Source organism: Mastigoproctus giganteus, chromosome 2 (genome assembly GCF_048544385.1).
Source record: "Mastigoproctus giganteus isolate SK-2022 chromosome 2, ASM4854438v1, whole genome shotgun sequence".
Taxonomy (NCBI): domain Eukaryota; kingdom Metazoa; phylum Arthropoda; class Arachnida; order Uropygi; family Thelyphonidae; genus Mastigoproctus; species Mastigoproctus giganteus.
In genome coordinates, this window is record NC_143576.1 from 222,928,642 (window position 1) to 222,954,259 (window position 25,618).

The window sequence follows — 25,618 nt, forward strand, 5'->3', positions numbered from 1 at the left end:
TCTTGCTGAAAGATGGCACTGCCAGAGGGGAAGACCATTGCCTTGAAATGGTGTACCTGGTCAGCAATGATGTTTAGGTAGGTGGTAGACGTCAGAGTGCCTGGCACGTGGATGACTGGACTCAGAATATCGCAGGAGAACATCGCCCAAAGCATGACACCGCCGCCACCAGCTTGTTTTCGTCTCACGGTGCATCCAGGTGCCATCACTTCCCCAGTTAAATGATGCACACGTACCTGGCCGTCCACATGGTGCAACAGACCAGATGACCTTCTTCCAATCGCTGAAGGTTCAGTTTTGATGCTCACATGCCTATTGTAGGTGCTGTCCAGTGAACCGTGGTTAGCATGGGCACTTGGAGCGGCCTGCGGCTACGCAGCCCTATTTTCAGCAGGGTTCGGTGTACTGTGTGTTGTGACACATTACTCCTGTCACCAGCATTCCAGTTACCGGTGAGTTGTGCCACAGTCGCCCTTCTGTTGCCATGTACCATCTGGGAGAGCCTTTGCTCTTACCTCGAGCATTGATAAGCCATGGTCGTTCAACATCGCTGGCGGTTTGTGGGATTTCCCTCCTCGGACCACTTTCGGTAGGTACTAACCACAGCTGACCGTGAGCACCCCACCAGCTGTGCCGTTTCGGATATGCTCTGATCCAGTCATCTGGCCATTACAATTTTGCTTTTGTCAAACTCACTTAAGTCCACTGCCTTTCCCATCTGAAGAACAAGAGTAACACTGATTAACGGAGCTCCATATCATGTGTTTTTTATACCATGTCCTGACTCACGCACGCTCCATAGTTCACCTGCAGTTGCTTTGATTTGCATAGCAACTTGCTGGTCATAAAGTTTTGGCTCATTGGTATACACTGATCCTAAATTTAATAAGATATAAAGAGTAAGTATAATTCTTACTCACACGGTGTGATTATAGAGCAGAACATACTCTATAATCTTATTAGAACAAGTCTAACACATTCAGCCACTTAATTTAAAGTTCAAGTTGTAAGAGCTAAAGAGTGAAGCTAGGTAAATGTATTTTTACTTAGATATATATAATTATTCATATATTTTTATTTTGTTCTTTAATAGTGCTCAGAATTTAGAATTAGAAAATTTCCAATATGAAGACGAAACTGAAAAATCTGGTAATGAGGAATATATCCTTCCATTGTTGGATAAGATTTTATATGAAAGGTAGGTATATCTTTATGTATGCATCATCACATTTCTTGTAACGTTCCACAGATATAAATTGTATCCCTATTTTAAAGGACATTAAAATAATGAGATTTCATTGGTTTGCAAGAGAATTATAGAGTGAAATGCAGACGGACAAAAGGATGGCTACATAGACAGAAAAGAAAAACCATAGAAATATATAAAAATGTAATAGACTATTATTAGCTATATGGTGCCATTAAGCCTGAGGCTTTTGCTGCACCAGCCAAAAAAATAATTTCTGAGTTACCTACCCTGAGAGAGTGATTTAAAACATTTTATTACAACTTTCAATGATTTTTAATCATTAAATTCAGGGCAACCTCAATATTATTTTGAAGTAGGGACAGAAACTTATCCACATTTCTGTTATAAAAATTACATGCTTTTATGCTATGTAGTAGGGAAAATCTTAAGGGGCAGCGATTAATGGATGGAATCAGACAATCAGTCTAAAACACTGATGGATCCAATATCTTTCTATTTTAGAAGATTTAGGAGAAGTCCGGTTGGCCTGCCTCCTTAAAATCCACTTGTGCACACCTTCTTGATGGTAAGTTTTGTTATGTCACTTAGGTGGCAATGAACATGTAGAGTTGTTCCCTTCAAGACGCCTGGTCACCTTGAAGCGGAAAAGACCACAACACCCTCCAGCACATGACAGCACGACGAAACAAATGGCCCTCAGTCCCCAGCGGCTTTCACTCCCATTCTTATGGCAGCGAGAGGATCAGAATGGAAGCAGAGGGTGCTAAGAATCTCTGGGTACAACCAGGCTGCCATGCACGGAAACTGAACTTGGCCTGTTACAACGTAAGATCACTCATCAGAGAAGATGGGATATTAGAGTTGGAAAAGGAATTAGAAAATGTGAATTGGAATATCATCGGTTTGGCTGAAACAAGAAGAAGAAATGAGTCACATAAGTTTATCAAGTGGAAATCTGCTATACACCAATGGAAACAGTGAAAGGAGCGAAGGTGGAGTTGGCTTTCTGGTCCATAAAGATATAAAAAACAATATTTTGGAATTCAAAAGTACATCACCAAGGGTGTCAAGACTACTGCTGAGGATTTCTAAGAGGTACATGCTAAAGGTTATAATGATTTATGCACCAACATCGTGCCATGATGAAGAGGTTGAAGAAATGTGCACAGAAATTGAGTCTTCTAGACAAGGAGAAAGCCCACTACACTATCATTATGGGGGACTTCAATGCTAAAGTTGGAAAGAGACAAAACAGTGCAGAAAGGAGAACTATAGGAAATTTTGGTATTGGTGAAAGAGGTGAAAAACTTGTGGAATTTGTAGAATCTCGAGGATTGTCAGTAATGAACATTTTTTCCAAGAAAAGGGTGAACAGAAAGTGGACATGGAAGAGCCCAAATGGATTAACAACTAATGAAATCGACTTTGTACTCACTAACAGAAGATATATCGTGAATGATGTTACCGTCCTGAACAGGGTAAATGTTGGAAGTGATCACAGAATGGTAAGCTGCACACTTGATGTAGATGTAAGAAAAGAAAGGAAAAAACTGACTCCAGTAAGTAATATGGTTTTTGAGATAACAGAAGAGGAGAAAAAGCAGTATATACTTGAACTTAAGAACAAGTTTGAGCTTCTGCAGACTGCTCAGGACCAAGATATCGATGAGGAATATTACAACTTTCTGAAAGTGATAAAGCCCAAGAAACCTATAAGTAAAAAAGAAATCCAAAGAAGAAAAAATTAGTCAAGAAACACTTGAAACACTGATGAATCGAAGGCAAAAAATGAAGAGCAAGATAAACACTGACAAGGAAAAATTGAGTATACTGAGTTATGCAAAGCCATTAGAAAGAGACTCAGAGAGTACATAAGAAGATTTAACGCAAGAAAAGTAGAACAAGCATTAAGGGAAAACAAAGGACTTAATCAGCAGCCATGAGCAGTAATACAGAAAGGCAAATGATACTGAAACAAGAATACTGATAATAGCAGAAGACTACTATGGAGAATTGTACAAGGAGCGAGGGAATGATGCCAGCAGTGGGGAAGATGGATCGTAAATTAGTAACACATATGTCATGCATTCTATTAATTTAGTTGATATGGACAAAATGCAGACCATTTTTTGTTTGTTGCTTTCTTCATTCCTCCCCCCCAACCACACAATGTTCAGGTAATAGTAGTGGTATATGATGCAAGAAAACAAGTTTGTAAAGCAAACCCTGCCACATCACCAATTCATCCCTTCCAATAATTTGTTTAGTTCTTTGAATTTATTCAAACTGTGCCCATGACAACAGATGGAACAACACCTGCTGGCTGAAGGCAAACCTCTGCACATTCTATGAAGTAACCATCAGTCTTAATTTGAATTTATGCCTCCTCATGTATGTAGACTGAGCAAGAGGAAAAATGCCATCAGCAATGAGCTTACTCAATCCTTTCAAAGCCCTAAACATCTCAATTGGATCACCTTGCCTGTGCCTAGTCTACAGACACTGCACTTTGCAGAAGTGCTCTTTTGATAAGGGCATACTTTTATTCCCTTCATGAGTACAGTAAACCCTCGCTATTCGCGGGGGTTACGTTCCTGAGAAATGTCGCGAATACCGAAAACGCGAATACTGAGTTATGGCTCCCATAGTAATAAAGGGGTTCCGTTCCAAAGTATGAAATATATAAGAAAAACTAGTCTAAAATTTTGTCTATGTATATATTATATGTACCTTCATAATATGACTGTACATGACAGTACATAGTGAAATGCAAGCATATGGCATCGAAATGAAAATAAGAAACAATTTAATATTAAATGTAATATTTATTAGAAATTTCAAACAAATCTTTCAAATCTGCGCCTTTGCTAGCAAAAAAAAACATCCCGTCAGTGCTATCACCAGTTTCGCTAAAGTGTTGATAAAGGAGTTTTGCCTTTTCACGAATGATGAGTGAACTTAACGGAATTTTATTTTGAATTCGGTCTTCTACCCACAGATTTAAAGCTTTTCCATTTTTTTAAATTTAACATCACGAGTTACAGAGCAAATTTTTGAAGCAATTAGCGCGGTTTCACGGACACTACAGCAGATTTTTTCTTCCGATTTCTTGATTGATCGTACCGTTGACTCATTGGTTTTATAATGTTTTGCCACTGAGGAGACACTTTCACCATTAGAAATTTCATCTAATAACTCAATTTTATTCGCTAGTGTCATCACCTTTGATATTTTCACATTTCTCTTTTTATTCGTAGCCATATTTTTGTAGGGGTTAGAAAGAACTTGACCACAATAAAGTCACTTTCTTCCGTTAACGCACTCGAAAAAGTCTGTTTTACACTGCAAAACGGTAGAGTTATCATTTTTGTAAGCATATCAATTTATAAATTGATAAATTTATTCAGTTTATAAACATATAAATTAAAATCAAACGACGAAACCTTCCATGACTAACACATACTGAACAAGGATTAGCGAGAAACATCCACGCTCCAGATTTTTTCACCCCTCTCCCCCACCCACTGAGCACTGTTTTGACCGGGAAAGATAATTTTAGCCACGCCCATGTTTTTTATGGCGGAAAATATTCACGGCGTTTTAAAATTCACATTTTTTTAGGTTTCATTTTATATTAAATCGGCGATCGCGAAACCGCGAATACAGATACCGCGAATAGCGGGGGTTTACTGTATATCCTTTCTGTCCTTTTCTGCACCTGTTCAGCAGATTCACATCCTAAAATGAGGCCACCAGACATGTATGCAGCACTAAAAATTTGACGTACAAATGCCTTATACAATAGGATAATCCTCTCCTTATCCCTGCTAGCAAACTTCCTGTGTATTACTGACAAAACCCCTTTGGTCTGCACATGGATGTAACTCTGCATTATAATATAGTCTGTGGTTGTGCTTTTCCAAGCAGGAATTTTTGCTTTTGAAATTCCCATGAATAAGTGTTGGTACTTATTAGCTTGTTTTTTTTGTTAATTTTGAATTTTTAAAGTTAGCTTGGAATACAGATTGCACTAGTAAAAAGCACAGCCTTCACGCCAGTGCATTAATTATTTTCTATGACAGAGTCGTTTTGCCACATGTCAATCAATTGCAGAGGTCTGGGTTCAATTCCTGTATGTCGATGTTTCCCAAAGTGTGATATGCATACCCCAGGGCTGTGCAAAAAGGTTTTAAAGGGTACGTGGCAGAATTTTTTATTTTACTTTATCATAGTTTTTTTAGCTGTGGAAAACAATTCAATAAAATTTAGTACAGTGGGTTGCGCTTATAGGAATCACTGGTTAATTGATTCAGCCATTTTACTGAATCAAAATTTGAAAACCTGAACCCTTTATACATTGCAGCATCTAAAATTTTTCTTATTAGAATTACAGTTTCATTTTATTAAACCATAAAAGATTCAATTCAATTAATTCAATTTTCTCTTTTTTTTTCAACTGTGTGTGTGTACTAGGAGTAATGGCAAATGATGCAAGAAAGCAAGCTTATATAGCATCAGCCAAAAAACACAATATTCTTGGGGGATACATCCATACCCTTCAAGAACTTGTGTAGTTCTCCTTTGAATTTATTTAATCCATCCAATTCCACAACAGATAGATGCCTGTTCCAACAATCAACCACCCACTGGCTGAAGGCAAGCTTCCACACATTTATCCTGCACCGATCCTTTCTCAACTTAAATTTGTCCCCCCTCATGTGTGTAGTCTTAGAAAGTGGAAGAATACCATTAACATTCAGCATGCTCAATCCATTCAGTGCCTTAAACACCTCAATCAGATCTCTCTGCAGGTGGCTAGTCTTGAAACTTTGCAATTTGCAGAACTGAAGCCATTCTAGGTAAGAGCACCCTTTTGTTCCCTTCACTAATCTGGTTACCCTTCTATGCACCCATTCCAGCAGATCTACATCATTCTAAAGTGAGTCCTCCAGACCTGTATACAGTACTCAAGATGCAGCTTACCCATGGCCTTAAAGGGATAATCACCTCCTTATCCCTGCTAGCAAAGTTTCTGTATATCATTGACAAAACACCATGGGTAGTCCTGGCAGCATGTCTGCACTGATCAGAGAATTTCATGTCTGACTGCACAATTACTTCCAGGTCTTCTGCATTCTCCACTACCCTGAGTAGTACCACACAATTAATAAGTTACTCTGGGGTTATTGTTACCCATGTGCAGTAGGGCTTACAATACCGAGATCCTGATAATTTTTTTCCGGTATTCAAATACAAGTATTAGTATCTGTTTTTCAGTACTAGTTTTAGAAAAATAGTTTAATTTAATCACATAAAGTTATAAAATCACCTTTATCTGATTATGACGTCCTTATCTCTACTAGTAAATGTTCGATAAATCATCGACAGGACACTATTCAACGTTGCAACCTGTGCACAATTCTTGCGGACAACTTTGTCTGACCGTATTGTAACTCCCGTTCCTCCACTACTGACTTTAGTTCAACTCCACCAAGTGTATAAGTTATTTTGGGGTTGCTGTTCCCCAGGTGTTAAGACCTTGCATTTTGCTGAATTAAAGCATATAGCTGCCACTTTTCTGACCATCCTGGAAGTCTATCTAGGTCACTCTGAAGAAGCTCTGCTTGGTGGTGATCATTAACTACTCTACTGATCTCTACATCATCTGCAAGTTTAGACGTCACGCCCAATATCCCTTCATAGATGTCATTTAAGATAATCAAAAACAACAGTGGTCCCAATACTGATCCTTGGGGAACCCCGCTTACATTAACCCAATCTGAGGGAATAGTCATTTATCACAACTCCCTGCCTGGCACCCTCAAGCCATTGTGCTATCCATCTAAAGTAACTGCTCATGTGGGACTGAGTCAGATGCTTTGCTGATATCTAAATAAACAATGTCGAAATTATTCTCTAAATCCATCTCATGAGTGACCTGTCAAAATGGCTAACCAGATTTGTTAAACATTATTTTCCCTTTACAAAACCATGCTATGTATCCTACAGAATTTCGTTTCCATCTAAATGATCCTGAATTCCACCCTTGATCATTGCCTCCATGATTTTCCCTGCTACTGAAGTTAGACTGGCTGGTCGGTAATTTCTCGTTACACTCCTAGAACCACCTTTATGTTCCAATTTACACCAGTGCAACGGAATCTCTCCTGAGTCCAGTGATGCTCTCATAACTAGCCTTAATGATTCAATGCACTCACTTGCCACCTCCTTTAAGATTATAGGGTATATGCCATCACCCACAGGAGCCTTACTTGCCTGTGTGCACAAAAGTTTTCTCATGAAATCAACATGTGAAATTTCAACATCATTAATTACATTTTTTTCAACTTCTCCCATAATTTCTCATTGACATAAAGGGTTTTTCTTCTGTAAATATCGATGCAAAGTAACTGTTGAGTTCATCTGCAACATCAGTTGGGGTATCTAATACTATCCCATGCAATTACATATGTGTCCAATCTGATTTGTCCTTCTCTTCTTTGCATTTATATATGTTAAGAATTCCTTAACTGCCCTTTGCTCTCTTTATTCCTTATTTCCACTCTTTGCTCTCTCCCATACTCAGTAAAGATACTATAGTGAAAATTATACTTCGCTGAATAAAACGTCTTTCTCCTTCACAAAATGATGAACATAATTCAACCATGGAAGACCAACATGGAACAGAATATCAGTGTTCTGCAAATTCTTTCCAAAATAAGAAATTGCCTGACTCCAATGAGATTTTAAAAGATGAACTTGAGTCGGAAATTAAATGAAATACTTTTAACTATTTTTGCTAAAAAAGTTTAAAGCCTAGAAAATATGAACTGAGATTGTCTACGATTATCTCAGTACAATAGTACCAGAATAGAATCCTAAAGGGCGTTTTCTGCCACTAATAAAATATGTACCAAAATTAAATCCATTTTAAACGATCATACTATTGATTGCTTATGTTTCTTAAGAGCTCACTTTATTCTGACAGGTAGTGTGGATGCTTAAACATAACTAAACTTTGCAGTAACAATATGTATTGTTACTACAAAGTTTAAACATAGGTTGAGTATAAAGGAGAAACACTTGTCAATGATATATAGGAATTTTTCTAGCAGGGATAAGGAGGGATTATCTCCTTATATAAGGCAATGGTCAGGCCACACCTTGAGTACTGTATACAGGTCTGGAGGCCTCATTTTAAGAAGGATGTAGAACTGTTGGAATGAGAACAGAGAAGGGCAATAAGATTAGTGAATGGAACAAAGGGTTGCTCTTATGAAGAAAGGCTTAAGTTTTGCAAATTACAGTGTCTGGAGACTAGACACCTGTGAGGTGATCTGATTGAGGTGTATACAGCCTTGAATGGTTTGAGCATGCCCAATGCTGATGGGATTCTTCCTCTTGCTCAGAATAATCGCCTGAGAGGGCATAAATTCAACTTGAAGAAAGACAGTTGTAGGATAGATGTGCGGAAGTTTGCCTTCAGCCAGCGGGTGGTTAATTGCGGGAACAAACTTCCATCTGTCATTGTATAAGTTGATAGCTTAAATAGATTCATGGCAGAACTAGACAAACATTTGGAGCGAGCGGATGGGTGAAACGAGAAGGCTTTTTTTTTTTTTTTTTTTTGGCTGATGCTATTATAAGCTTGTTTTCTTGCATCATGTGCCTTTACTAATGCTAACACTGTTTTTGCTTCTAGGGCTGAATTTAGGTGAATTTTAAATGTAAATTGCATTACTGAGCAAGGTGTGTAGAGAGGTTCTGAAATGTGTAATGTTAAATTTAATTTTAAAGCAGTTTACAGTTCATAATTTCAGTTTACAGTTTCCTAATTTTAGTTTCAAATAAAAAATTCCTAAATGCGGAAAACTGTTTAGTATTTAGTAATCTTATTTTGCATTTATTCAAAGTAAACTTGTATTAAATGTAGAAATATTAATAATTCCTTAAAATAATCACCTGTACCACATTATTTATCTATTTTAGAACTGAAGAAAGAGCAAAAAAGTGTATTAAAAGTACAAGCTGTACAAAAAAGAAGGCCACACAATCACCAATTTCTTCTAGAAGTAAAAAAACCAGAAGTGAACAAAAAATGTAAGTTCTGATTCTTTTATTAATGAACTAATAATATTAATGATGATAAGGTAATAATGTGATCTGTTTATTTTTATTCAGCAACAGACACAGCAAGTTGCTACCTAAAGAGATTGCAGTGGAATAATGACAAATTTATCTGTTTTCATATGATTTACTACTGTTGCTACTTGTGCTGATTTATCTGTTTTCATATATAATTATGATTTTATATGAAAATAGATAAATCAGCATAAGTAGCAGTAGAACAATATTTTTTGATAAGTTCATAAATTCAGTCTATTAACCTTACAGTTGTTGGTTATGTATTTATCATATTCATACTATAAAAATTCCTTTTTTTTTTTTTTAACATTTGTCATTATTTATTTTTCATCCCTCACCCACACCCTGTGCCTCCACCCCTTACTTCATTGAAATAACAGAAAAGTTGTTATTGAAAATAACCTTTTTCAACATTTTTTTTTTTTTTTATTCTATGTAAAGTTCCATTTTACAGAATACTGGATATTACTGTTATTATCAGGAGCATGAAATGCAAAGAACCCTGGGGTGGCACATGTTAAAAACAAAATAATAAATTTCTTCATCTGTATCTCAGAGGCATGTGACTATGTCCAATTTCAAAAATTGAATTTTCACTTGGTGCTTATCTAAATTTTATTCTCTTTCTAGTGGGATATAACATTATGTCCACTTCAAGGTCATGAAGGAAATAAACATGTTTAAAAGAACTGTAATTTCCCTTTAGAGGCAAACAACACTATGAGGACACTAATTCATATACCTTTGATTAATGTTTTTTTTTTTTTTTTTTCATAATGCTATGCCCACATAGTGTTTTATGCCTTTAGCACAATCTAGTGGATTGATTGAAAAGTATATGATGCTCAAAAATCTCAACAGGTTTCATATCATTTTAGTCAGTTTATTTGTTACAAACTGAGTGCTTCTTTGTTGTGTTTAGTTTAAATTAGCATTTAGAGTATTTAATTATTTCATTGTTTTATTTTTGTTTTGAAAGATTAAGTAAAATGCTTTCTTGAGGGAAAAATTGTAACTGGCTTTGGAGGAAAAAGACAATATTTTTCCTGAAAGTAAGTAACAAAATTAGGTTATACACAATATTAAAAAATTCTGTATAAGTAATATAACTATATAATTATTTATTATAGGCTGACATGGGTTTTTTTTTACTCATTGTAGGCTGTTCCTATAAATTTGGTAGCGTCTTTTAATTTTAACCAATTTCATGTTATCAAAGAATTTCTCTTTTGCAGTTACTGAGACAACATCTATGAATAAGCACGAACAGAACGATGTAACAAAGAATGTTTTCTTCCGTAAATAATATTGTATGGTCAAATGTTTCATTTAACAATACTAATAACAATATTTTTCCCTTTAGCCAGTAGCCAGCGGGTGGTTGATTGCCTGAACAAACTTCCATCTGTCGCTGTGATGGTTGACAGCTTGAATAAATTCAAGGCAGAACCAGACAAACATTTGGAGTGAATGGATGTGTGAAATGGGAAGGGTTTTTTTTTTTGGGCTGATGCTGTATAAGCTTTCTTTCTTGCATCATATGCCTCTACTAATGCTAATATCTTCACCGAACAAGCCTCACGTTCTACTTGCATCAACAATACTTACAGACAGCAATTATCCACCTTACAATTATTGAACAATGATTTGCTCTTAGCAGATGTACTCTTCAGATGTACTCTGATGGACGTTATATGCCTTCTACTAAGGAAAGTTCACCACAACCTTAATTACAGTGTTGCTAAAGAAATTTTGGATGATGCTGTTCAGAATGATGTATCAATAAGAAAGGTCATAAACAAAACAACAACCAAGCACCAAGGTAGGAAACGTGCAAAAAAAATTCAAATGACTGGTTATGTAACAAACTCAAAGTGAACTATGCTATATGCTGTGGGGAAAGCTTACTTGAGGAAAAAAGGCAAAAACATACTAGCCAGAGTTACAAAACCACTTTATCCTTGCAGGATGAAATTCCATGAAAAAATTTGAGTGTAAAAGGCTAGATATTTTTAATACATATTGGACTTCAAAGAAAAGTAATGATGTTAAAAGACAGTTTATTCATTCATGTGTATAAATTAAACCAAACACATTCCAGGAGCAGAGATGGTACTAAACCAAAAGTAAATTCCAAACTTCCTTGAACTGAATCATGATCATGGCTAAAACATGTTTCACTCAAAATGTTATTTTCAATAATTATAATATGTATATATGGGCAATGGAAATCTGCTTTCAGTGTAGGAGACATGCCTCCAACTTCATTTGCAATTAATATTTGGGCAAAAATAATCGATGATCTCCTTGTAGAACTTTACAGGTTATCACCTTGACTTAGAGGAAACTCCTAGTTACATTTTTTATGGAAGATTTATCCCAGCCACTGTAAGATGTACCATTAAGAATGCAAAAAACTTGGTCTGTGCATGATGGAGCACTTGCTTGTTTTACCCATGATACAAAGCAGTTTTTAGATATCATCCATATCAATGAATAAAGCAGAATGGACCAGCTTTATTGCTTTTGTGATTCCCTGATTTTGTACTTGCAAACTTTTATCTGTTGGGTTATGTGAAGAGCATGGTTTACTTGCAGACAGCTAACATTTGGAACAAGAATTGGTGTTTGAGGTATCTGTGACAACAATATGATACATGCCTGGAGGTTTTTTAGTGACTTAGAATTCTTGGCATCACAGGTCTCAGTTCTGCATTGAAAGAAATGGAAAACAATTTTGAACATCTTTTGTAAACATTTAGTATTAAATTACTGATGTGTATGTAAACAATAAATAAATGAGCCCTTAACATAGTATATTAGTATAATTTGATCCCGCCTGCTCCGTAAGGCTCTGGGAGTTAACGGCATATTACCCTGTAGTTTTGATGGAGAGCACGAGGGAGTGTATTGAACCATTGAGGTTAATTATGAGGGCACCTTTGGACTCGGGGGAGATTCCTTTGGATTGGAGAAGTGCCAATGCATTGCCAATACATAAAAGCGATTCAACGGTTCGAGAGTTAAGTTGGTAACTATAGACCGGTTAGTCTGACTTCAATGGTAGGAAAAATCTTAGAGGCAGTGATTAAGAGTGCAGTCCAGGGTCATTTTAGATGGGGTCATGCTTAACTAACTTAGTAGGCTATTTTGACACAGTTATTCACGAGCTGGATTTAGGGAATAATTTCGGCATAGTTTATTTGGATTTTAGCAAAGAATTTGACTTGGTCCCTCATGACAGGTTGCTGTATAAGCTTGGGATTGCTGGTGAGATTCTAAGATGGATTGCTCGGTGGCTGCAGGGCAGAAGACAGAGGTTTGTGATTAATGGATATTCTTCAGATTGTTATAATGTCAGGAGTGGGGGTCCTTCAAGGATCAATTCTTGGACCACTGTTGTTTCTCATTTTCATAAATGATATCTGCGAAGGGATTGAAGGCATGATGTAAAGAATAGAAGAGTCATTAATGGTCAGTGCCAAGCAGCACTCCTTTAGGATGACTTGAACAGACTTCAGAGAAGTGGAAGTTATACTTTAATGCTGCTCTACTAAATGCAAGGTCTTACACTTGGTGGAGTTCAATTAAAAACAGTGGAGGAGGGAAAAGGATCTTGGAGTTACAATATGAGCATATATGAAGTTTTCTGAACAGTGTAAACAGGCAGCCAGGAAAGCCCATGGTATCCTATCAATGATTTATCATGTAGAGATAGGGAGGTCACAATCCCACTGTATAAGGCAAATAAAAGACCACATTTGGAATACTGTATTAAAGTATGGAGACCTCATCTGAAAAAAAAAGACATCAAGCTTCTTGAAAGGGTCCAAAGATGGTAGATCAGCAGGACAGCTGTATGAGGGAAGACTCCAATTATGTAGGCTACAGAGCTTGGCAAATTGGGCACCTAGAGGTGACCTGATTGAGATTTATAAGGCTGTGAGAGGGATTATTAAAATGAATGAAGGTGGAATTCTCACTGTTTGGAACAATTCCAGAACTAGGGATCATAAATTCAAATTACAGGGCTTAAGGTTTAGATTAGATTGTAGGAAGTTTTCTTTTAGCCAGAAAGTTGTTATAGCTGGACAAGTTGCCCCTGCAGGTAGTTAGGATGACAGCTTGAATAGATTCAGAGGTCTACTGGATACTTGTGTGAAGAGGGAAGCAAATAATTTGTTTCCTCTTATCTACTTGGTTTGGGTTTTTTTTTTTTTTGGCCAGGGCAGTAAAAGTCTGACTTCCTTGCACTATATGGCGAATACTATTACTAATCCAATGAAACTGAATATACCTTACTAACAAAATATTTGTGATTATATCTTTATAGAAAATTTTGTTGATTGTAAGGGTAAAACATGATCCTTATATTTATTGTATGTAATTAAGAATCTCCCTGTACATGTATATAAAAGTGGAAGAGGAGAAAGAATGAGAAGGGGGAAAAAGCAATAAGAGATGATAGAGAAGGAAAGAACTGTGATATTGAGATTAAAATAAAGTAGTTTCATTTAGTGCAAAAAATTAGAAAAATAATTTCACTTTTATTATGCTGAATTTTGTTCTGTAAACAAGCAATGAGGAAAATGTGTGTATCTGTGTACTGGCACTTAATAGCTACTTGATGAAAAGAACAAAGGCCAGTCCTCCTAAGCAACTATTGGGTCAAGCAGTAGTGGGTGATGTTTTCGAGAGAGAGCAAGAGCGGATGAAAGTGTCTGTTCTGTTGTATTATGTAAGTAGTGTAACCTCCAGAATCCAGTATGATTAAGCTTTCATCAAGTTTATTTAAGAAAAACAAAATAGAAGGAGCATGAGAATATTTGCTGATGTTGTAGAGGCAGTGTTAGTTGGGTTGGAAAACTGCTAGTTTGTGAGTGGTATGTAGACTAATAGATTAACAGTAGCAGCAGGCAGAGGTGAAAGTGAATTTTACACTGCATCTGTCAAAACATGCAGTAGCCTGGAAAACAAGGTGTCAAGGATTTGAAGCCCTCATGGAACAAGCAAATACATAGACTATGTTAGTGTTGTTAAGAATAAAAAAAGTTGCATGTATACTTTTTTTTTGTTAGTTGTTGGCGCATCGGCTTCTGTGGCCATAATGCACCTCCCAAAGTTCTTGCATTTTACTCTAATCCAAGCCTGAGGTGGGGTTCGAACCTGCGATCTTTGGGTTGCCAGGCAGGCACTTTTACCCACCTGGCTAGCCTGGTCAGCAATGTATACTTGCGCTAATGTACAGTCGGTCCTCGTATAACACATGTTTACACTACACAAATTCGATCATACACGATTTATAAATAGGGGAACGATATCTTATATAACACAAACCGAATTATTTATTATTATTATTATTATTAGCCATATGGTGCAAGGAAGCCTGAGGCTTATGCTGCACCAGGCAAAAAAAAAAAAAAATTTCTGAATTACCCAGAGAGAGAGAGGGAGAGAGAAGTAGAAGGGAATCACCAAGAAGAGAAGAATGATGATATCCAGCTCAGGACCCTGGGTGTGCCAAGCCCATACTCACCAGATGTGAACCCCTGGGGGTAAATTCGCTTATGCACGATTCGCCTTTGTGTTTACAAGAAATGGCAGTTGAATGCAGAATCACCCGAACTGAACGCAACACGATAGCAATGAAGAGAAGATTCTGAAAATGTATTTGTTTTTTATATCAGTGAAGGGGAAACGCTTTTCGCCATAATAACGTAAAAACCCACACAATTCCAGCTATCGGTATTATCGCAAATGCAATTAGATCGAGTTTACTACCCGTTTTTAACAGATTCCACTAGCAGAAACGCAGCTGGAAATTGTTTTATCATAGTAACCCCCAGAAATGTGCTTTAGTAAAATGTGAGGTGTTAGTGTGTCTCTGCCTTTACGGTGTTGTTTATTCAATTGCTACACGCGTGCAGCTTTATCGGTGTTTATGTGTATCAAGCATGCCTCCTCATTTTGTAATTGTGCTTTATTCCTTAAAAATGTGTAAAATACTTAAAAGGTGTGAAAAGGAAGCGTCCTGGTGAAGACACTACAGATTCAGAGAGAAAAAGAAAAGCAATATCGATAAACAGGCGAACTGGGTCAAAAATTCTTACCCGGGAAAATTTATAGTGGCCTCATACTAGCGTTCATGGCCAAAATCACACCGGCCTCCATCCTCTTCTCTCCAGGCGCAATATGGCCAAAGTTGCTTTTGCGCCAAAAAAACCCAACAACAACCGACCCAACCCATCCTCTTCTGGCCTCTGGCCCACCAGGGTTTCCCCCGGTAAGGCTTATGGCCAGTCCGCCTCTGTTGATAGAGAAAAAATATGAAATTTTGAAACATTTTGAGCGTAATGAAGTCCATGTACTACTGGCCTAAATGAATGCAGAGAAAATAAAAACAACTTTCATAGCAGGAACAACTCAAAGTGTAATTAAAATCCATTAGATCAAGACGCAAAGAATTGGAAGAGATGGAACGGCTGTCATCTGTTTCGATATAAAATCAAGCAAAAAAAACAAGTTTGCTTATGATAGAAGCAAAAGCAGTAGAAATATTTTATTACGTAATAGTCGTAATAAAATACGTAATACGTAAGTATTTTATTACAATTATTTATTGTGTGTTCAATCTTGTGTGGTTGGCACCTAACCCTATTTTTCCCATAGGGCCTGTTATTTACATTGCACGATTTTGCATTGCACGAGGATTTCTAGGAACACAACTATCGTGCTATACGAGGACTGACTGTATATGTATACTAATGCTGGGACCTGTGTGGTGCCAGATTAGTGAGTTTGCCGGATCATCGGTGGTTATTTTAGCACATACAATTTACCCAACAGCTAACCACCTCCTCCTACCTTTTAACATGTTGACTGCCAAGCTAGTTTTAAAAAAAAAATTCCCCAGGGGCCAAAAAATATTTAGCAAATAATTTGATTAGTAATTCTGAAATAAATATTGTAATGTCAGTGTTGTCTTTTTTTTTTTTTGCTTAAAATATAAAAAAAGAGACCTTTTTTTATGTCGCATATACGTGGCTCAGTAGGTTACTTTATTTCTTGAGAAGCTGCGTCAGCCATATACGTGTGACGCTATTATGGGATACATATGAAGGTCGTTTGTGATTAGTTTATTGCATGTGCGGTGAGCGCTGCAATAAAACTAATTGCGATAAAATAAACTCTGAAACGTCACAATAAGCTTGTCAGTATTGTTAGAGATTTTGTGAAAACAAGATCATTATCGTGCTGTATTATCCATTATATTGCGTTGTGTTTTTCCACAAGTTTGTACAAATGTGTTGTAAAAAAAAAAAAAAAAAAAATCTAAAACGGAATGGCTAAAAGAAAATTACTAAAATAAGAGGAACTGAGAGAAATTGCTGGAATTTATAATTAAGCAGTGTTAAACTTCTCACAGGACACACCACTGTCGAGTTTTTTCAGAAGTTCAACTTTATCTGTTATGGACAATGTACAGTGTTTGCACTATACACCACAAGAGGCACTTCCTTTATGCATTGAAACCATGGCTGGGGCTAAATTTCAGCAGGTTATAATAATAAATACAGAAAAACAAGTGGGAATGGCTTGCCAGTATTTACGAGTTCATGCCAACAGCTGATGCAACAACCAGTGCCACCAAAACAGTAGCGACAGGTTGGTGCGCCGGCCCAGGAAATTTGAAATTATGTTTGCAGAAATTATGTCCGAATTAGCAGTGGAACCAGATTACCCTTGGCCAGATTGGTGATGGTCAATCTGTAATAATCTTGCTGATGCTGCATAAGCTTGCTTTCTTGCATCATATGCCTATGCTAATTTCTAAGTAACTGTCTTGATACATAAGAGTTTCTTCTTTTTTATAGTTGAACTTGTGCTTACTTCAGTTTTTCTGCTGCTCTGTGAAGTATCTTCATCGTTGCATACCACTATTTCTTGATTCAAATGTTCATTACTATCTTGATTTTTTTTCTCTTTTTAATAATAAAGTTTTCCATGGTCACTGTTTTAAAGTATTTGAAATAGGAATATTAACTAAAACTTTAACGTGCAAAACATGCTTGACTATATGCACAACTGGGCACACCGATATGCTAAAGGAGGAATACAAGCTAAGGACTAAGATCCGCTAAGTGAGTATGAGCATTCGAAGCAGCGCTGTGCTGTTTCAAATACAGTGTACGCACGATGGACTGCTTGGCAAATACAGTGTTCCATATATGTAGGTGTATGCACAATAACACTGCGATGCGGTCAGCAATTATTTCATGACGACTTCTAATTTACTCGGTTGCGTGAAAATCAACAACCTTTTGTAGCAACGGCCACAATATTAGCCAATGCTAAATTTTACATCGTGGCACCCGCTTTGAGAACCACTGATGTAGACGTACACAATTTCTTTTAGTATCTGCTTGTGCTTTGACTATACATAAATATCAAGGAGTGACCTTTGACAAAGTTGTATATAATTATGAGAAAGATCATCAACCGAAACTTGTATACGTGGTGTTATCTTGAGTGACCTCATTGCAAGGTTTATATATTACAATCCCCACGATGATTTCACATTTTACCATGGCAAAGCTACTAGTAATATAGAACTTCGTGCTGAACTAGATAGCTTGAAAAATAATAAGCTACCGTCTCTACAGGATGAACTGCAAGATTTCATACAAAGTGGTATATCTATATCGTCAATGAATGTACAAAGTTTATGGGCCCATGTTTGAGATATCAAAACAGACACAATCTTACAGCAATTCAAAATATTGATATTAAGTGAAACGTGGTTGTATAATGATGAACATATATTACTTAAACCATTCCAATGTGTGACTCAATTTAAAAGGTCAGATGTTTGCAGTGGCAGTGTTGCAGTATATCAATGTAAAGGTTCAACTATCATCTGTACACCGCATATCTTTGCACAACATAATAGTAATAATGCGACAGCTGTATCACACAAAATTGGAGAAATTTGTGGATCTTTGTGCAAATTCAATAGCGAATCTATTTTCATTGTTGCCATATACATCACTCCAGGGATGTCGTTAGGTATAATTCAAAAATTCATAAACAAAAATTTGATGCCGTATTCACTGAAGGTGCAAAATTATTGAAAGAGCCTCTGGATCGTATACCTATAGTTCTCGCTGGTGATTTCAATCTAGAATTAAATTCTGAGGCTAGAAAGAAGTTTTGTAAATTTATAAAAGATGTCTTCAATTTAGATATTAAATCAAATACCTCAGTAAATACTACAAGTAATGGAACGACAACCGATGGAGTATTCGCTCGGAAATTAAAATCACTTGAGTGTCAAAATTATATATCTTATTTCAATTACAATAGACCAATAATTTTAGTGTTATTATAATATATTTTATACGAATTATTTCATTGTACACCAGTACATTGAAAACTTCCATTCATTGTACTGAAATTATTTTTTCAATAAAAAATAATGCATCAATACTTTTTTTTATTTATTTTACTGTACCAGTTTCATAATGAGTTGCAGTAAAGACTTTTTTAACGACTGCCGCTGTGACATTATCGGTGAGACTATCAGTCTCAGAGTAGAGTGGCAGCAACTCATTATGTACCTGGTACATAATTTGAGGTGAAAAATAATTATTGATAGAAGGAATTTATTTTGTAAGGATGAAATATATTTTAACACTGTAGGAAACATGAATTAACTGCTAAAGGTATTACTGTTCGGCAAGTGTACTGAGAAGTCTCACTAATCAGCTGCTTTCTGTGTGTGTCCATAGCCAGAGAGCAAATTAAGTGTATCCACGAGATGGGCAATAATAAAGAATGTCACTCTATGAGTGGCAGTATCTGACTTCGAGTAGTAAGGTCTCTACATTTACAGTATTGAAAAAAGTAATTTTAACAACAGGTTTTTTAGCTTTTATGTACACAAAAAATAATTTTATTTAAGAATTGCCGTGAGCCCTTTAATTTATCCTATGACAACCACTCTGCGGGTTGCCCCCCCCCCCAGTTTGCACACCACTGGAAGGTCATCATTTGCACATCTTGATGTTTGGAATGAGAGGCTTCTGGAGTGCAAAAGTGAATTGTGGTATATCATCTGTGGTCCACAGATGATATACAATTAGCTACCAGACAACAAAATTTAGTTACGTTGTATAGTCAAACTCAGATATATTGAAGTCTGTGGTGGTGTATCCAGAGTGGTGGTAAATTAAAATAACTTTTTTTTTAACTTGTAAAGTTTACTTGATAAAAAGCCTAATTACAAAATAAGAACTTAGTTGATATGGTACATACATGCATATCATTTTCATTCCATTGGTGTAAAACATTTCTGAGTGTTTGTATAAACATTCTTCTTGCTAACTTTAGAAATAGCAATGCCTTTTTCTAAAAAATACAGCACGTTGCATTATGGTCTTCTCATCACTTTTCTGCTCAAAAAATACCAATGGATTTTTTTAGCTTCTTTAGGTAATTTTTTTGCATACTTCAGGGTCATCATTTGCATTATCGCTTTCGACAATAGGCACATTGGACCTCCTGTGTTAGTTATACAGTTTCCTCTGTAGTCATTTATGTAAAAACAAGTGCTCTTCATTGAGTTTGATATCTTTTGCAGTCAATTGTGCACCTGTTGACTGTAGACATCAAAAGATGCACAACTCATGCAAAAAGTAGTTTTGATATCATATGTTTGGATTTCAGGAAAGCTTTTGATACTGTTGCACATAAGATGACTGTATAAATTGGAGCAGTGTGGCATTAAGGGAAGGTTGCTGCTGTGGATAAAGGGATGGTTGAGTGGGAGAAAATAGAGTGGTAATCAATGGACATTGCTCTTTGTGGACTAATGTTATTAGTGGTGAGCCCCAACGTTCGGTGTTGGGCCCATTGTTGTTTTCTATACCTATCAACGGTATAGATGAAAGTATATCAGGCTTAATGTCAGAATTTGCAGACGATACAAAGGTTAGCAGGATGGTTAGTGACTGTAATGACAGTATGCTACTGCAACAGGATTTAGAAAAGTTGGGCAGATGGGCTGAGAAATAGCAGTTGAAGTTTAACATTGATAAATGCAAAGTACTGTATATGGGTAGCATTAATCCCAGAGTAATGTACCAACTGTGTGATACTACACTCAGGATAGTGGAAAATGAAAAAGACCTGGGAGTAATTGTTAGTCAGATATGAAATTCTCTGAGCAATGCAAACAAGCTGCCAGGACAGCTCATGGGGTTTTGTCAGTGATATGTGTATTTATGCCCAGGGGCTCATATCTGGTGAGTATGGGCTTGGCACACCCAGGTTCCTGAGCTGGATATCATCATTCTTTCCCTTCTTGGTGATTCCCTTCTACTTCTCTCACTCTCTCAGGGTAATTCAGAAATGTTTTTTTGGGTGGTGCAGCAAAAGCCTCAGGCTTCCTTGCACCATATGGCTGATAATCGTCAGGGTTCCTCAGTTAAGTGGATTGGATTACTGTTGATTATTGCTTTTAAATATTTGATTTATTTAGTATATTGTTGGATTATTTTGTTATAGGTTTTCCTGTAACAGTTTGATTTTTATAATATTATAGACTATCATTTTTTAAAGTTAATTTTCATTGATATTTAGACGGCACAATAAAAACAAGTCACTTGGAATTACGCAGATCTCGTAATTACCATTATTTCATAATGGTAATTACGAGATCTGCCTTAAACATGTCACAGGGTATCGTGACTCACACAGAAATAGCCAATGGCGAGTTACGGGAGAGTCATGATTTAATCCGTTGCGGAACCTGTGGAATGTTTTCCAAGATTGACCTGGTGACTAATCATAGCTCACCTGGGGATTCTTTTCTTTGCGATTGATGTAAGGATTGCACCAATCTTAAATTACAACTTGGTGCACTGATGGAACAATTTGAGTCACTGAAAAAAACGGGTGCTTGCCCTCGAGAATAATACATCTGGGAGCTCGTCAGGGACTCAAGACTCCAGCAATCTACCAAGTGATGCACTCCCGATTCGGGCCTCAAAACAAAAACCAAGTGCAAACTACTGTGGTTCAAAAGGACTTTGTTTTATTAGGAGACTATTGTGAGGGAAATGGGGAATATTTTTTGTAATAAGGATAGGTGGAGTAGAACCAGGGTATGTCTGCTGGGAGCAACTATTAATGATGTCATCAACAGATTGCCAGATTTTAAGGGGGGGGGTAAAGAGAATATTATTATTCATGTGAGGACTAATGACATTAAACATACACGATCTGACGATTTGTTGGAAAAATACAGGACCATGCTGAGAGCCAAGCCACAATGTCTGTGTCTTCAATTCTGTCCAAATATGATAGGAGGGATTATATGTTAAAAGCCTTGTGGATTAACTCAATACTTGAAGGACTCTGCAAGGCTTTAGGGGGAAAATTTCTGTCAGCCTGACCCACACTTGTAGGTAGAAGGAATTTGTTTTGTAGAGACAGGATACACTTAAACAAAGGTGGTGCAAAAGTTTTTGCCAGTATTATTGAGGATACCTTAAAGGTTCAGGGAAACTGCTAGTTAGGGGGGGATGTGGGTAATACTGACATGTGTTTATCTGCCCCAACTGGACATATTATCTAGATGTTCTGGGGGCAGAAACGTTTCAAGTAGCTACTATTAGCGAGTAGCTAATGCCAGGGAAGACAGCCTAAAAAACTTCAAGGGTTGTGTTAGGGTTGTTAAATATACAAGAACAGAAGTCTTAATTGTTTATATAGTAATGTTAGAAGTGACGTCAATAAAATGAGCGAATTTGAATTGCTGGCTAAAACAAGTAACGCAGACATAATAGGGCTTATGGAAACGTGGTGCCACCCGGAAATAGGGGATGATGAGTTTCAGTACGGCTTGTATAATGTATTTAGGAAGGATAAGGTAGATAGAAGGGGGGGGTGAGATGTGAGGGGTGGTGCGGTCTGTATGGTGTGAGATAGTTGGAAACAAAGGTATAATGCGAGTAGGAGTAATCTACAGACAAGGTGATTGTAAAGATTATGACGAAAGCCTCTACATGCAAATAGAATGGGCAAGTAAGTGTCAATGTCTTATTATGGGTGATTTCAGTTTGCCTCTAATTGATTGAATCGGATTGAATCAGATGACATAACAGGGCTGACAGTAGAGGAACCAGTAGCAGGAAGTGATCACAGAGTTCTACGGTGGATGATGAAGAGAGAGGTAGCAGTAATAAAAAGGCAAAGGAATAGGTTACAATTTCAGAAAAGGAAATTACGATGGCTTAAGGTGCTACATAGCCTCTATTAACTGGGTAGATATCACACAGAGAATGAATACAATTGAACTGTGGTATGCTTTTAAAACATTAATCACAGATGCCTTGAATGCGTATTTACCATTAAAAAATACTCCACGAAGAGGGTTACAAGTTGGATGAATAGTGAAGTTGCCACATTACTTGACCAGAAAAAGGTGGCGTGGAAAAGTTACAGAGCAATAAAAAGTACTGAAGCCTATAACAGCTACAAGATGATCTGTAATAGAGCCACAAAAAATGTTTTACAGGCAAAGGCAGTTTATGAGAAATCGCTAGCAAACAGAGCAAAGAGGAGGATAAGGAATTCTTCACATATATAAATGCTAAGAAGAGCAGGACAAACCAGATCGGACCTTTACGTAAGGGAAAGGGGATAGTATTAAATACACCAGCTGCCATTGAAGATGAACTCAACAGTTACTTTTCATCGATATTTACAAATGAAAAACCTTTTGTGGCAATGGGAAATTGTGGGAGCGAAGTTGAAAAATGCAATTAATGATATTGAAATTTCACAAGATTATTTCATGAAAAAACTTTCAGGCCTACAGGCCAGTAAGGCTCCTGGAGTTGATGGAATATACCCTATAATCTTAAGGGAGGTGGCAAGTGAGTGCATTGAACCAATGAGGCTAATTATGCAAGCATCACTAGACTCTGGGGAAATTCCCTTGGATTGGAAAAGTGCCACTGTATCTCCCATACATAAGGGTGGTTCTAAGAGTGAAGTGGGAAATTATCGACCTGTCAGTCTGACTTCAGTGGTAGGGAAAATCATGGAGGCAATGATCAAGGATGGAATTCAGGATCATTTGAATAGAACTGAAATTCTCAAGGATACTCAGCATGGTTTTGTAAAGGGAAAATGATGTTTAACAAATCTGGTTCGCTATTTTGAAAGGGTCACTCATTTAGGGAATAATTTCAACATTGTTTATTTGGATTTCAGCAAAGCTTTTGACTCAGTCCCATATGAGCGGTTGCTTTATAAGCTGGAACAGGTTGGAATCACTGGGAAAATCCTTAGATGGATAGCAGGATGTCTTCAGGGCAGGAGGCAGAGGGTTGTGATAAATGGCTATTCCTCAGATTGGGTTGATGTAAGAAGTGGGGTTCCCCAAGGATCAGTATTAGGACCACTGTTGTTTTTTAATTTTCATAAACAACATTGATGAAGGGATAGAGGGCATGATGTCTAAATTTGCAGATGTTAAAATTGGTAAAGTAGTTAATGAGCCCTGTCAAGCTGAGCTTCTTCAGAGAGACCTAGATATATTTCAGGATTGGTCAGAAAAATGGCAGCTATGCTTTAATCCAACAAAGTATAAGGTATTACACCTGGGAAACAGTAATCCCAAAATAACTTATTCACTTGGTGGAGTTCAACTAAACCCAGTACTGGAGGAAAGTGACTTGGGTGTTACAATACGGTCAGACATGAAGTTCTCTGAGCATTGTAAACAGGTTGTAAGGAAGGTCCATGGTGTCCTATCGATGATCTGTCGAACTTTTGCAAGTAGAGATGGAGACGTGATAACCTATTATATAAGGCTTTTGTTAGACCACACTTGGAATACTGTGTTCAAGTATGGAGACTGCACCTAAAGAAAGACATAGAGCTTCCTGAAAGGGTGCAAAGACGGGTAACTCGCCTGGTGAGATCGGCAAAAGGGTGTTCTTATGAAGAAAGACTTTAAATATGTGGGTTGCAGAATTTGGAAACTAGACACCTTAGAGGAGATTTGATTGAGGTGTTTAAGGCTCTGAGAGGCATCAGTAAAATGAATGAGGACAAAATTTTCAAGATTATAAATGTTGCTAGAACTAGGAGACATAAATTCAAGTTACGGGGGGGAGATGTTTAGATTGGACTGCAGGAAGTTTTATTTTAGCCAGCGAGTTATAAATTACTGGAATAAGTTGCTTACATGGGTGGTCGAGGCTGACAGTTTGGGGAAATTCAAAGGTCATCTGGATAGTACTTTCAGGTGAGGGAAATGCATAGGATGATAGATTTATTTTCCTTTTCTTTTATTAATTATTAGTTTTTTTTTTTTGGCTGATACTGTATAAGCTTGCTTACTTGCATCATTTGCCACTACTAATGCTGATACCTCAACATCAAATGCCTATCTGTGAAAATCTGATAAATCTGCCCAGAAATATAAAATACAACGTAACATCAAGTGGGTAATTGAAGTGCCATTCCAAACAGTAATGGAAAACCAACATACATTCATATTATTAATAAATACCAATCCACAGAAACATAAACTGACTTAAGGATACTGCCTGATGAATAATCTTTTCCCAGTCATGTCTGAGAATCACTCTGCCCCATCAGTACAGGAATTGAGAAATCAACACAGCCATTACTGTCTAAACTGGAAACATCTCTCCCTCCAATCCAAAAGATAAGGTAAGAAAATCATTGCTCAACTAAATTGTGATGTATTGGATGTTGATAAGAACAAATCATAAGAAGAGATACTAGAGATATTTGTTAAATTAGGGCATGGATATGGGAAAACAAATTTTTCTGGAAAAGGATAGATTCGAAACACAAAAATTCCTCGGTTCTCCAGAAGTAATCCAAAGGTGCATCAAGAAATAAATGATGAACACGTTTATTCAGTGGAATTGTCATTGTTTCTGTACCAACGTGGTTACTTGACTTTGTAATTAGCCACTTGTAATATGGGTTTAGTAAATTCATTTCAGCTAATTATGAAGACTTTTGTTCATTTATACATTATGCATTAGTATACAATCCATATATTTATATTATAGCCTATTAGCCTATAATAGCCCATTTGGCTAATAAATCATTAGGTAACCTACTCAAGAGTCATCTTCCTGATATGTATATTCACTCCAACCACTTTCAGAGTACAACACTTAATAAATTAAGATTTGTACTATACATGGTTAA

At 36.8% G+C, this 25,618-nt stretch overlaps 1 protein-coding gene across 1 annotated transcript in view; it reads left to right on the top strand.

The window, feature by feature from the left end:
• The window catches only part of LOC150090164 (uncharacterized), a 69,918-nt gene that overhangs the window by 11,729 nt on the left and 32,571 nt on the right, over positions 1-25,618 (top strand). Inside the window, exon 2 of the mRNA XM_090390183.1 lies at positions 1,094-1,198. Within this exon, the coding sequence (XP_090246309.1) occupies positions 1,094-1,198 (105 nt within the window). The remainder of the gene's footprint in view (positions 1-1,093; positions 1,199-25,618) is intronic.